At 31.3% G+C, this 14,793-nt stretch overlaps 2 protein-coding genes across 2 annotated transcripts in view; both read left to right on the forward strand.

The window, feature by feature from the left end:
• Positions 1–14,793, forward strand: part of LOC144842972 (uncharacterized) — a 35,442-nt gene that overhangs the window by 5,768 nt on the left and 14,881 nt on the right. Inside the window, exons 2-5 of the mRNA XM_078699605.1 lie at positions 3,447–3,800; positions 4,109–4,357; positions 4,589–4,723; positions 4,965–5,105. Coding sequence (XP_078555731.1) covers positions 3,447–3,800; positions 4,109–4,357; positions 4,589–4,723; positions 4,965–5,105 — 879 coding nt within the window. The remainder of the gene's footprint in view (positions 1–3,446; positions 3,801–4,108; positions 4,358–4,588; positions 4,724–4,964; positions 5,106–14,793) is intronic.
• Positions 5,652–14,501, forward strand: LOC144842975 (uncharacterized). The gene is made up of 7 exons (XM_078699607.1): positions 5,652–5,833; positions 6,230–6,370; positions 6,576–6,878; positions 7,213–7,280; positions 8,850–9,090; positions 9,523–9,825; positions 11,954–14,501. Exons 3-7 carry the CDS (start codon positions 6,812–6,814, stop codon positions 12,016–12,018), a joined length of 744 nt encoding a protein of 247 aa, XP_078555733.1. The 5' UTR covers positions 5,652–5,833; positions 6,230–6,370; positions 6,576–6,811; the 3' UTR covers positions 12,019–14,501.

The following is a 14,793-nucleotide window of genomic DNA, read 5'->3' on the forward strand; positions in this document are numbered from 1 at the left end:
CCTGAGATAGAATTGAAAGCAGTTGAAGACAATCGGGCCATCTTGAGTTTAAAGGTATAATTAAACAGAAAACCAATATCTTATATTTCTAATTGCACAAACACAACACAACATGTCTTGGGTCAATTGAATGTAATTCTCGTCCAGTATCACTGTTCAATGTTCATTGTTGAGGCACTATATATAGTTTTCAACTGTACTAGTTCAGCTAATTTATTTACTTCTATCAAATTATATTCAGCCAGTTTCTAGTGGGTATGATCGAATCCAATGTAACTCTATTCTTCGATATCAAGTGAAATACTCGGACAAAGATGGAAATGTACAAGGTATAATCGATACAACAAGCAGTACTCAATTGGAAGTTGAACTATCAGGATTGTCAAGCTGTACTGATTATGTCGCAAACGCTCGAGTTGTTAATAACCTGGATATCTCTGGAAATTGGGGACAGGACTTAACAGTACAAACAGCACCGACTGGTTTGTTACAGTTATTAACGTATAACAAAGTATTTATAAGTCTTATATAATAGAGTAATTGATTATTCTTTTTTCCAAAAATAGAACCATCGATAGAAGATAATCCATTCACAAATGGAACACATTTGCTGATAAAGTGGAAAGCTTCTACGTGCCACATCCTAGATTATCAGGTGACCTACCATTATGAACTGTCAGGTGATGTAATATTTCAAGAAGGAAAAACAACAGAAACTGAAGTTGTAATTGGTGATGGAATAAAGTCATGCAACGAATATACATTCACAGTATTAGCGTCATATTCAAATGTGAATGGGACATTGGACAGCAAGAAAGTTGTTTTTGGAACAGATTGTGCTAACCAAGAAAACTCAAACCAGACTCAAGGTGTGTAACATCTTTCCTTATTTAGTTTTATGATCAGTTGACTTGTCGTCAAAAAGCTTACACGTCGTTGAGAAAACGCATACAATTATGTCATTTTGTATTTTCAGGTTATGTAATAGGTTTTGTAATTGGCTCAATAATTTCGGCATTAATCACTGTTGCCATCACCTTAATATTACAACGGTAAAGTATGTTTCTATGGTTTAAATGAATATATTAAATAATGACACAATAAGTCAATGGAATTTGCAAGTGAAATTCGAAAATGTAAATAAAATGTGTTTAGTTAATCTTTTTACCTTATTTTTCCATAACAGACCATTATTTTTATGCACACATTGCTCACAAATTCCACTAACATACTTGATCCTTCGCTGACCGATGAAATATAACACTCACACTTTACACATTTTAGATTTCGTCGTAAACATTCAGAAAAGGACGTTGGTAAATTCTCTACTGCTCAACCCAATGTATGCACAATAGATACTGATTACCAAACATTGCAGAAAAAAATTGAAGAAAGTGAATATGAAGTAATTAAGCCTACTGCTACTACTTCTGCTAAATACGATTACGCGAACCCCGAGCCACCAGAATCGGAACATGTTTATAGTAACACGATTGATAAATGAAGAATACAACCTGTACTACTATTATACTATACTGGATTTCTATTCACAAGTATCGAACTTTCAGGGCAAATGAGGCCATTTTCCACTAAAAACCATAGACACAACAGCTTTACATTGTCCTTGCAAAAAACTCTCCTTTTCCTTAAATTTTAAAAGAATAGTAGCTCCTACTACTTAAAATTTCTGGAATTTATCAATAAACTATTTACAATAATCAAGAGTAGGCCTATAATTGATGATGACGTTGTATTACAAATTTAGTTCTTAGCCATGTTTGATTTAAATTTCTTCAATTTTATATTTTTGTGTATTATATTTACTATTTAAATGACGCGTTGAAGCGTGATCTACAAATAATCTTAAGTATAGTGCTGCAGAAATGTCACAAAACGGATCTCTTTTCTATTAATAAACACAATGGTACTCTCCGCGGCATACAAATAATAGAATAAACATAAACTTTGTATAAATAAGTTATTGTACAAACATGGATAAATAAATTATTTCCCCATGGTCGATTGATCTCACCAAGAACCTAACACCACCTCCTTATAATGATTAGTTATTTCCTTATACGAAGTCTACGTAATATGATTATTGTTTAATTCTAAAGGAACTGTAGTGAGAAAGTTGTTATGACGGTGTTGATATTTATTATTGGTATTTTTGCCTTTAAAAAATTTACTTTTTAAATATTGTATAACACCAACTTGGGAGTAATAGTAGCCTAGGCCTACTAATTTTGCTACAATTTAACATAGCCCTAAACAATAACATAGGCCTAAAGATAATTACTAGATACAAAGATATAATGATCATCCAACAATGCCTCATCTTTCCTTCTTTATTTACCTTCATTTTCTTTCTTCTGGTTTGTATACTACAATAAACAGTGGTTATTTGAATTAAGGCGAAATTGTTTGAATTGTATTCACCTTTTAGTATCGGGTTTAGCGATGGGGAAATAAAAGGACTATTATTACAGATAAAGCATTCAATGGATATTAAAGCCTGTCACGAATTGACAACGATATTACAGAAGGAAGTACTTCACAATACTACTGACTATGAATTTGTGTAGTGCATTCTCTTATTAACTTGTACTATTGTATTGCTTACATTAAGACATATAACCTCATGTGTAAACTTTAGTGAAGATGTTGGCTAAACGTTTTCCAGACTGTATCCGTCTAGTCATAGGCCTAGCTTTTTCTTCTTTGACGTTTCAATCCGGGTTATCAGGTAAGCTACCCAGGCTTGCAAAACAGTTTAATCGGTTTTTTGTTTTTTTTTGTCTTGTGTGGTATCATTGGTACACATTTAGTGCTTTGTTTTACTTTATTTTAGTTTTTTGTGGAGGAAGTCCACCTTAATTTTTAATTATCATTGTTCACAAATAGTTTATTAAACGTTTTGCTTGTTTGTTTCAACAACAAATAATCGACAAAATAATTCACCCACATATTTAATTATAATTAGTTTCGTCATTAAGACCTTTACTTTATTAAATATCATACTTTTCATTATTATTCTTATAATAGCTCACTTTATCAACAAAACATATTATATGCCAGATATTTATTTCGTTTGGTTTTAGACATACTGTTTCAACATCATTAAACATATTTTTAGATGTCTGTTTTAATATTTTTTAGCTTTATTAGACAGGTGCGTTTCTAAAAACGGTAAGGCAGATACTGCAGTATTTTGTTGAATATAATCTACTGGTCAAATATCATGAGTCAATATGCCTTTATGACTGTAAAGAATATGCCTCCATAGAAGAACGGCTTTTTAAAATATATATTTACTAGATTTCAAGAAGATTCATTCACATTTTAATAACCAGTGCACTACTTTAATTCAAGAAAAAAATTTAAATAAATAAACATTAACTACCAGGCTTGTACTCACAATATATATATTTTTCTATTTTGTTTAGATCCATTAGATATAACAGTATATTCTAGCACACCACTGGTGACGTCTATTGGTGAGTTTCGAGGATACGCGCTTCAAGAAGACAGAAACATTCGAGATTTGTCAGTGGGAATATTATACAAGAATATTCCTGGGAAAGATAACGTGACTTGGGATGATATTGGTACAGTCAATGATGGAGATAACATTTTTCCTGCAAATAGTAGGGTTTCATCTCGTTCATGGATGGATATTTTCACATACCTAGGTATTTCTGGCTTACAACCCCAGATTGATAGGGTTGGTGTATTTTCCTTTCAAGCAAAGAAAGGCGAAGTAGTCACAAATTCAGCAATTGTATTGACATCTGATTCTGGTGAGTAATACCCTGATGCATCATTTTTAAAATGAAAATTAGTTATACCTTTGTTTAGCTATAACCATTACGTAGCCCTGTTGATGGTATATACTGAAGGTTTTCAATTTTGTTTACTGGAATGTTGGGGTATGTGGGTCACTTAACGGCCATAGGGAGTAATGCCTCTACCCCGGATTATGTACAGTACTATAGTTTTGTTTAGGAAATTGTTCATTTCAGACTATATTGACGTTACACAAAATGTTTAATACTGATTGCTAAACAAAAATAATAATAATAATAATAATAAATCATTATTTCCTCAGCCACTATTGCTATGGAGTATAGAACGATAACCGTTGGTATTGGAGAGTCTGTCACTATCAATCTCAGTAAAGGTGGTGATCTTAACGATTTACGTTGGAGACATAATTACGGCGAAAAAATTGCCACTCTGAGAGGTAATACGTCTGCTGTGATTGAGAACATACGAATGAAAGATGATGGCGTATATGAATGTTTTACAGGTGATAGCCCGAATGGTAACCATGGCATCATGAGACTTATTGTTAGAGGTAGGTCATAATCACTGTTTACAGAGTAATTATGACACAAAGGCATTTTGATAAAGAGCAGTCATATTAGGCTGCACGCCAGATCAAGATTGTTTTTATTATTATGTAGGCCTGCATAAATCCAAACTCATTTTCTTATGGAATTAAAATGATATAATTAAATATTTTATCTTCTTATTGGTTTTATATTATATAACAAAATAAATTCGGTTTATGATTGTTAACCTGTAGCTTGTCCTTCACCAAAATGGAATCCTCCAGATTGTGAAATGGACTGTCCCGTATGTTATAACGGTGGAATTTGTGACGATAAGACGGGTGTCTGTATTTGCCCAGCAGGATTCAAAGGCACTAATTGCCTAACTGGTAATACAAATAATAATTATCAAGCTTATTTCATTTTAAAGTTCGTTCTATACGATTTATAATTGACGGTTAATGGGCGACCATATGATCACAATTATGGAAACAAAATGAATTTTTATTTGCTTTGCTATAAAGTAGTGTCATTCATATACAACAATAAAAATATAATACGAATAAAATCCATTTTATTGGAATTTCTGAATGTTGTTTTTTAAAATTGTACTTCTTTTCTGTTAAACAGGTTGTGGAAATAACAACTGGGGTCGTGACTGCGACGTTGCGTGTTCTTCTGGTGGGATATGCAACGGACGTCTGTTCTGTCCACCGGATCCAGTTGGATGTGCATGCATCAATGGTTTTGGAGGAAATGATTGTAAAACAGGTTTGTAAATCATGTAACTGTATTCTTAGTTTAGTTGTCCACTCATTTTAGTTTACCTTACTTTACTTTTTTCTTTTACAATACATTATAACGCATCATAATATTTATGTTATCTTATCTATAACTATTGTGCGATATATCACGTTTCTTTGCCTTATGTCGAGTTGAAATAAAGTTATTGAATTGAGTTCTTGTTCTGGTATATTCTAGTTTTTGTATACGAGATGTTGATACTTACTCGTGAATATGGTGACGACAAATTAGTTCTTGACAGATGATGGTGTAAATGCAGTGTACAATAAATTATAAAATAACTGGCATACCGTCTCGTTAAAATATTACAGTATTATTTCTTTTTTTCTACTAGAAATCGCAACTTTGTAGGCATATGCCTAATTCCTATTATTATTAGTAGGCCTGACTAATTTTAGTTGTTGTTGTTAGACAAGAAATGAGAATAACGTTTCAACTGAATATTTTATAAAGAACATAAAAACTGTCTTCATTTATTATTCCATGTTTGAACCTATTATGTGTTTAAGCCTGTGAGGTCTTATACCCAGACACCAATGTTCCAGATGAGGATATATATTATGGAGCAGATTGTAAGCAAAAATGTAACTGTGCCAATGACGATTGTAATCGAATTCCAACCGTATCCAATACAGACATAGGATGTACTTCCAGGTCAACATGTTCGACTGGTTTCACTGGGGAAAAATGTCTAGGTAGTATGATATAATTAAGACTTATTACCCTCCAATCAATAATGTTATGAACGATTGTGCCAGTATCACTTACGTTATCTAGTAATAATTAAAAAATAAATAAATTACATCTCGATGTTCATTACAAACGTATTTGTCACATATTTAACACGACGTTTCGCAAACTATGGGTCCCGCGCGCCCTAACATTCTTATAATCCAAACTTCAAGAACTGAAAGTTTCAAATAATGTCGGCCGCGACTTTCTCTATTTCCATAAAATACGGTGGATTACGTACGAGGCCCGCGTACGTCTCGATCATAAACATAATTTTTCTTTCTTTCACCAAGTAAGGATGAGATCACGTTTAATTTAAATTGTTATTGATATTAATCATATTATGCTTTGATTTAAAGAGCCTACGTCATGTTTATCTGGATACTTTGGTGTTTTGTGTAACTTTCTATGTCACTGCAAGAACTCTGCAGATTGTAATCGAGATGGAAGTTGCGATAATGGATGTCACGAGGCTTGGGCTGGAACAAACTGCAGCATAGGTAATGAAACATACACAGGATCCATTATATAAAGTACAACTCTATGCGATGAATACAAATGTGTTATAATAAATTAATGCTATTAGTAGGCATAATGGTGCACTTTTACTGTAATTTATATTTAAAATAAGATAAGATAGCAGAGAATGTATGGAGATATATTTTTTTAAATAAAACTAGTGATTTTCGTTTCTTTATTCATTAGCACTACCGTACCGCTCTGAACCGCCATCAGTGATAAACCAGACAGCAACAAGTATAACGTTTGACGTCACTTGGATTCGTGGTGAAGACTACGGAACAGGGACAATTACAAAACGGAAGCTTTCGTATAAATCATCGCAAATAGATTTAACAACAGAAGAACTATATAATAGTTTAATTGTTATTAATAATCTTGTCCCAAATACAGAATATCAATTCTATTCTAAATTGTCGAGGATGGTTGATGGTAATGAGGTAGATGGACCAGCAAGTGCAGTTGGATCAGCAAAAACCACATGTACAAGTAAGCTATACTATTAGCATTTTTAAAATTATTTAAGTAAACTACTACGGTAATCACCTAAACAATCAGCAATTTCAGAAAATTCAATAAAGTAAAAACTAGGATTTTACAGAAATTGGCATACGACTTTGGCCGTCGCCGGAAAAATGGGTACAATGGAACATGTAAGGTGGTACCTAACCTTTAACAACTTATATTGAATAATGCTGGAATGATTTTTGCCCATCAGGATTGTTGGACTGATACTAGAATATTTTAAAATATTTGATATAATACCAAATTTGTTTCTATTTTCTCAGTATTAATCAAGTTGTATTATTTATATCTCTTATAGAACCATTGGATGATCCTGAGATTGAATTGAAAACCATTGATGATAATCAGGCCATCTTGAGTTTAAAGGTATTTAAAAATGTTCAGCTTCATTCTTCTTGACGGTTTCTATGTTTCATGTAAATTTGTTGTTATGGCGATTTAAATTGCATTTTAAATATAAATATGGCACTTTTCTCGTTATACCTTAAATATTATATTTTATTTTATATAACACCTAAATAAATTTCTGCCATTTAATTGATTGTTGGTCACATGGCGTGCAATAGTACGCACTATTAAACGATCGTTTAATAGTACTTTTTTTTCGTGTACGAAAAAAAAATCTTTTCGCGTTTGGAAAATATTTCTTTTATACTACTGCTTTTGAAAACAACAGCGCCACCTATTTTGTATAGAAACATAATTAGTCTAGATCAGAGCCATATATATAAAGAGTTACGACATTGAAAATTAGAAGCCATTTTTGTGTCAAAGAATTCGCACGCTGAGGGCGCGCGCGTCTCTTTTGTATAGCGTTTTCCTATAGTTCATGCACTATTTTTAGATTTTTTTGTCTATGAAATAACGCTTATATTCCGTTTTTATTTTAGTAATTAATTTTATTAATGGTATTAATTTGGTAACATATATATATTGTGTCTATAATAACAAAAGAATAAATGCTAGGGCCTACATGCAAGTCAGGATACATCAAAGCATGAACCAATACAAAAAACACACAAATTCACCCCTCTTTTTATACAGTATATGGCTCTCTGTGTGTTTTTGACACAAACTTTCAGAGACTCGTTCATCATTTCATTTGTAATAATTTGCCTTTATTATTTTAATATTGTTCATACCCTATTCAATATATTAACAAATATATCCACGACACTTTATTATTTTATTTAGTCATCAAAGCATGCATTATGAATTGAAAATATTACATAATTGTTATTAATAGGACGTAGTTATGGGATGTTTCGTTCCAAAATCAATCAATCGAACTTTATAATGTATTAGCGCACGCGCGCGCAATATTCTTTGCCGCAAGTACTTCTGTACGCTGTGCACATCGATATTTCACCGTAAAATGTGCAATTACATTTTTTTAAATATAAGAAAAAGTTTAAAGTATTTTCTTGCTCCTATACTTTACATGCAATAACGGAGACAAGTTTGACACAAATTGATCTGCATATCACGTGACTATAATCCAATGTCGTAACTCTTTATATATATGGCTCTGGTCTAGATGAGTTTCAGTCGTATTTAGCTAGGCCTAGGCTTGTTAGTATTAGGCCTAGAACTAGGCGTTTTAGGCTTGCTAGGCCTAGGATTGTGTGGTCGTTTGTTGACATAATTGACAGTAGGTGCATTTATAAACTCCATATGAATATAATATTTGATATAATATTATTAAAAATCAAATGTTACTGTTTTAATAAATTTCAATCTAACGTAGGCCTTGCCTAGGCCTACCTTTTAGTTGATTCAATTGACAGGAATCTATTTAGATTTTAAATAAATCAAATGTTTTATATTCGTGTAGTGGTACAAAAATGATATATAACCTTTCATCATTCATCAATGCCATTTTTTGTACCATTACACTCATAAACAATCATTGTTTGTATAATATATTATTCTTAGTCTGTTTCGTATGATTATGATCGAATCCAATGTAACTACATTCTTCGATACCAAGTGCAATACTCGGACATATATGGAAATGTACAAGATGTAATCAATACAACAAGTAGTAATCAATTGGAAGTTAAACTATCAGGATTGTCAAGTTGTACTGCTTATGTTGCTAACGCTCGAGTTGTTAATAATATTGAGATAGCTGGTGATTGGGGACAAGACATAACGATACAGACACCGCCATCAGGTATTTATAGTCATTTTACTAAAAAATAAGTAAATAATGTGTTTATTCATTAATTTATTTGGTCAAAATCAATTTCAATAACAAGTACACAATCAGAAAAATACAATAATAGAAATGAGAGTTAAAATGGTAGAAAATATTAAAAAATAAATAGAAATATATGATTAAAAATGTTTTTACATGTTAGAAATGTAAATAATGAAGGTATATATATATATATAAATAATGAAGGTATATATATATATAATAAAAAGGTATTTTGAATAGTTAAAAAATGATCAAGCAGGTTGTTAAAAATTGTTTTTACTTTTACTTGAAATAGAGTTGAGATATATAGAGAAAACAACGTTAGTATAAAACTTCACTGTTCATAATTTTATAAGCTTATGGTATTATAAAGATTGGTCTTTATGCTGTGTTTCACCACTACAGAACCATCGATAGAAAGTAATCCATTCACAAACGGAACATATTTACAGATAAAGTGGAAAGCTTCTACGTGTGACATCCCAGATTATCAGGTGACCTACTATTATGAACTGTCAGGTGATGGAATATTTCAGCAAGGAAACACAACACAAACTGAAGTTGTATTTGACATTGAGTCAGGTAAAGAATATACATTTACAGTATTAGCGTCATATTCAAATGTGAATGGGACATCTGACACCAAGAAAGTTATGTTTGGAACAGATTATGATCACCAACAAGAAGACAACTCAAACCAGATAGGAGGTGTGTAACATCATTTATCTTTAGCTTTTTAGATTCAGTTGAACCACAGGCACGTCATCAATAGAAACAATAAAACAAATATAAAATGTAATGTGATAAAAAGTTACTTCTATAATGATCCAATATAATGTCAAGATTGTAAGATTATATACATTTCCAGAGAACTCGACGTTTCGCCTACTAACAGCAAGGCATAATCATAAGTGAATACGTTCTGGTGACGTAACGGTGACACGGTTGAAAGGAGCCATTGTGAAGTTTACGGTGGTGTTATCCAAGCGGGATGTGCGGGGGTCGGTCTCTGTACGTTTTAGAATGTTATCGTAATTGTGCGATAGTTCATATGCTCCTTCATCTCTATTCATATTATTAGGGTGTAATCTTATATGTATCGCTTCTTTTATTTTTCTTGTGTTCCATTCAGTTCCTTTTGCTAAGATTTTGATGTTGTTACAATTGGGTGTGTGACCAAGAGTCGCCATATGATCCGTGATAGCCGAGCTGTGAAACATTTCTGACGCCGACGTTCTGCTTGATCTGGTTGAAACACCTTTGCATTGTTCTACAACTTCGGTTTTATGTTCTTTGATCCTGGTCTTCAGCGCTCGTCCTGTTTCTCCAACGTACATACTATTGCAGTTGTGACAGTTCACTTGATAAACAACACCACAAGTGTCTTCTTTTTTAATTTTGTCTTTTGGGTGTACTAACTGGTTTCTTAACTTGTTTTCAGGAATAAAGTATGTGTTAATGTTATGTTCTTTTAGGCATCTTCGTATTCTTTCCGACATAATTTGGGATATATGGAATTCCAATACTTCCTTTTTTTCTTTCTAAGTTTTCATTCTTTTCTGCATTGTCGTTCTATCGCATGCTGATAGAGCACTTGTTATGATTTTAACTTCATTATCTTGTTATTTTTGCGTGGAAACAACATTCTGTCCACAGGTGTGCTCACAACACTCAATTTATGTTGTAATGGGTGACATGAATGAAAGTGTAAATATTGGTTGGTATGAGTAGGTTTTCTTTAAACTGATGTAGTAATTTTGTTGACAATGAGTGAAATGGAGACGTCTAGGAAAGGTATAGTGTTATTAGTCATATGTTCTGTTGTGAAAGTGATGTTGTGTGTGGGATCGATTGAGTTAAGATGATGATTAAGGTTGTCAACAGCTCCTTCTGGAACAACTGCTAAAACGTCATCTACGTATCTTTTCCATATCAGTGGCTTAATTTCTGTATTAGCTGTTTTAAGTGCTTCCTCTTCTAGCCATTCTAGAAATAGGTTCACCACAATAGGGCTCACTGCCCTAAACTTCACAATGGCTACTTTCAACCGTGTCACCGTCACCAGAACGTATTCACTTATGATTATGCCTTGCTGTTAGTAGGCGAAACGTCAAGTTCTCTGGAAATGTAAGTACCGATATCATCTTACAATCTTGACATTATATTGGATCATATAGAAGTAACTTTTTATCACATTATATTACCAGGTCCAAATGAACCTATTTAACAAAATATTTTTATATTTCCTGGTTACGTTATAAGTTTTGTAATTGGCTCAATAGTTACAGCAGTAATCGCAGTTTCTATCACCTTGATATTAAAACGGTAAAGTAAAGTTTCTATATTTAAAAAATGGAAGAAATTAGATGACTTCCATAGTTAAGATCAACTCTTTCTGACAAAAGTGGTTAATGGTGGCAAAAGAGTTTGTAAAACAATCAAAATTCAGGAATATAAATGTGTTTAATTAAAATTTTCATCTTACAGACACCTAACTTCCTTCCTTTACATTTTTGACTTTTTATTCTGAATTGAAATCTTTCATATATAGACAATTTTTAAGGTTTTTAATTTCATCATTTTGGCAACCTAATAGGCCTATTTGACTTACAAAGAAATTGTTTACACTAAACGGCCTAACATGAGTTAAAGAAAACAACCAAGGAATATAAGAAAGCTAGACTTAGATTTTCAGCAAAATATAGGTCATTACTTTTATTTATTTTGGCATTATTTCCACCGTTAAATACTGAAAAACTGAACCAAGACGCTTCTTTACCCGCGTTGACCGTTGATGAAATATAAAAACTTTTCTACACTTTAATTTTACATTTAGAGGAAAACACTCAGAAAAGGACGTTGGTAAATCCTCTACTGCTCAACCCAATGTATGCACAATAGATACTGATTATCAAACATTATCGAAAAAAGATGAAGAAATGAATATGAAGGTATTAAGCCTACTGTTGTTGCTACTTCTTCTGCTGAACACGTTTACGCAAACCCGGAGCCGCCAGTACCGGAACATGTTTACGGCAATACGATTGATAAATGAGGAATACAACCGAAGAAAAAGTCTATAGGTACATAGTACTGGAAAAAATAAATGATGTCAATAGTTTTAACTAGATATATGTATACATAGAATTACTATCTGCAAAACTAGTGGTTAGTAAAAGAACGCGCAGTAGCTCTTCTCTAAAACACTTCCTATATAGCAATCAGATTCCTTTTGTTATAACAAAATGTTCAAGTTGTATAGTTTGTGGATATCCCACCCTCACCGCCAGAAAACGACGATAATTGTTTTCTGTATACTTCCTACCATGATTTGTGAATTCGCCTCTCAAAAATCTTTAAATGAAATGCATATCAAGTAGTATTTCTTTTTTACCAATTTTTGCCACCATCCAAACGAGTTTTTTGAGCCGAGTCATATTCACAAGTACGAACTTACAGGGCACACGAAGTACTTTTCCACTAAAACACATAGACACAACAACATTACATTTGATACTATAATATACAAAAGTTAAATATTACTTAATAATCAATTCTTTAAATTTTCTATAAAATGGATATGTATTTTTTCTAAGTAGGTTACGAGTTGGTTAACATTTCATAACTTTATTATCTTAAATATATAATTTAATTTATAGAATCTTAAATTAATCTTGTCGTCAATCTGATAATAATCCTGTAGAAACAGGTTCTTAAACTGTAATCATTTTTACTAAAGATTTTTTTGTATCCTCTATTCAAAAGTAAAAACTTACAGGGCACATGAGGCAATTTTCATTTAAAAAAAAACAGACACAACAGCTTTACATTGTACTGATACCATAAAATTATATATGACTTAATAATCAATTGTTTAAAACCATTAATATTCTAAAAATGGATATGTATTTTTTCTACGTAGGCTACAAGTTAGTTAACATTTCCTATTTACCTTTACTATCTTAAATAGGCCTATATAATTTGATTGAAAGAATCTTAAGATAACTATCTTGTCGTACTCTGATAACAATCCTGTAGAAACAGCTTTTTAAACTTTTATCATTTGTAATAACGATTTTTTCTTATCTTTTAATAGTTTTCCTTTTACCAAGTAAAGAAAAACTCAAAGTCACAATTATTCTATATTTGAAAAAAATATTTAAAAAATACTATGGGCCTACAGAAACAATTGATTGATTATAAATAATTCCTTAAAAACAGCTTTTTATTGATTGATGGATCAATTTATTTAAGAATAACAAAATTCCATATAAAATACAATACAAAGAAAAGGTAAAAAAATTACACTAAAATAGGATTTTCTCCCATTTTTTTCCCTGAACAGATAGTTCGTAGTACACTTAAGACCATTTTTACTATTCAAAAACATAGAAGCACTTGCGGTCTTGCTCGTAAAAAGATGGTATTCTCCTAGTGGTAAATATGTTACAGTCCAAAAATCTTTAAAACAATATTATCATTCAAATTATCATTTTAGTTTTAAAAGCCTAGAAAATAATTTAAAGATTGTTAATATTGTTGTTTTCAATTTTTTTTATAAAGAACCCTAATATACAGTTCTATTTGTTTTTTTTAATTATTATTACTTAAGCATCAATAGTTTTGTCTAGTATTAATACATAATAATTATAACTTGGTTAGTTTAAGCTTACTGTATTTGTTTTAGATCTTTGTTCTGGACCCTAGAGTGAGACAAGTTATACTTCTAACTAGGGCCCGTGATTTTAATGTTTTTATTCATACAGTACTTAAATATACTAAGTACGCTTTGTTTTCCTTTATGTCAATATTATCAAAATAATAGGTAATGCAAAGCACACTGTAAAAAATAATTCGGATTTAACACCATATTTTCGTGTAAATTTGTTTCCTCCTTGCAATAAACTCTCATTTTCCTTAAATTTTAAAAGAATAGTAGCTCCTACTACTTAAAATTTCTGGAATTTATCAATAAACCATTTACAATAATCAAGAGTAGGCCTATAATTGATGATGACGTTGTATTAAAAATTTAGTTCTTAGCCATGTTTGATTTTAATTTCTTCAATTTTATATTTTTGTGTATTATATTTACTATTTAAATGACGCGTTGAAGCGTGATCTACAAATAAATTATTTGACCCATCTTAAGTATAGTGCTGCAGAAATGTCACAAAACGGATCTCTTTTATAAATAAACACAATGGTACCCTCGCACTTTGATACAAAGTAATAATAGAATAAACATAAACTTTGTATAAATAAGTTATTGTATAAACATGGATAAATAGGTTATTTCTCCATGGTCGATCGCTCTCACCAAGCAGCTGTAACCTAACCTCCTCCTTATAATGATTAGTTATTTCCTTATACGAAGTCTACGTAATTATTAGATTACTATTATTATTATTATCTAATATTATTATTTAATTCTGAAGAAACTCTGAAGGAATTTTTGCCATCAAAAATATAAAAAAACTGTTTAAATATTGTATAACACCAACTTGGAAATAATAGTACTAATTTTGCTAAACAATAACATAAAGATAAAATTATATTACTGAACACAAAGGTAAAAAATCATCCAATAATGCCTCTTCTTTTCTTTATTTACCTTCTTATTTGCATACTACAATAAACAGTATAGTTATTTGAATTAAGGCGGAATTGTTTGAA

Source organism: Antedon bifida, chromosome 5 (genome assembly GCF_963402885.1).
Source record: "Antedon bifida chromosome 5, ecAntBifi1.1, whole genome shotgun sequence".
Lineage (NCBI taxonomy): Eukaryota > Metazoa > Echinodermata > Crinoidea > Comatulida > Antedonidae > Antedon > Antedon bifida.

Coding starts and splice junctions, on each gene's coding strand:
- LOC144842975 (XM_078699607.1), top strand. CDS start 6,812: ATGGTTGATGGTAATGAGGTAGATGGACCAGCAAGTGCAGTTGGATCA. Junction 7,281..8,849: donor AGGCCATCTTGAGTTTAAAG/GTATTTAAAAAT, acceptor TATTATTCTTAG/TCTGTTTCGTATGATTATGA. Junction 9,826..11,953: donor CAACTCAAACCAGATAGGAG/GTGTGTAACATC, acceptor TTTTACATTTAG/AGGAAAACACTCAGAAAAGG.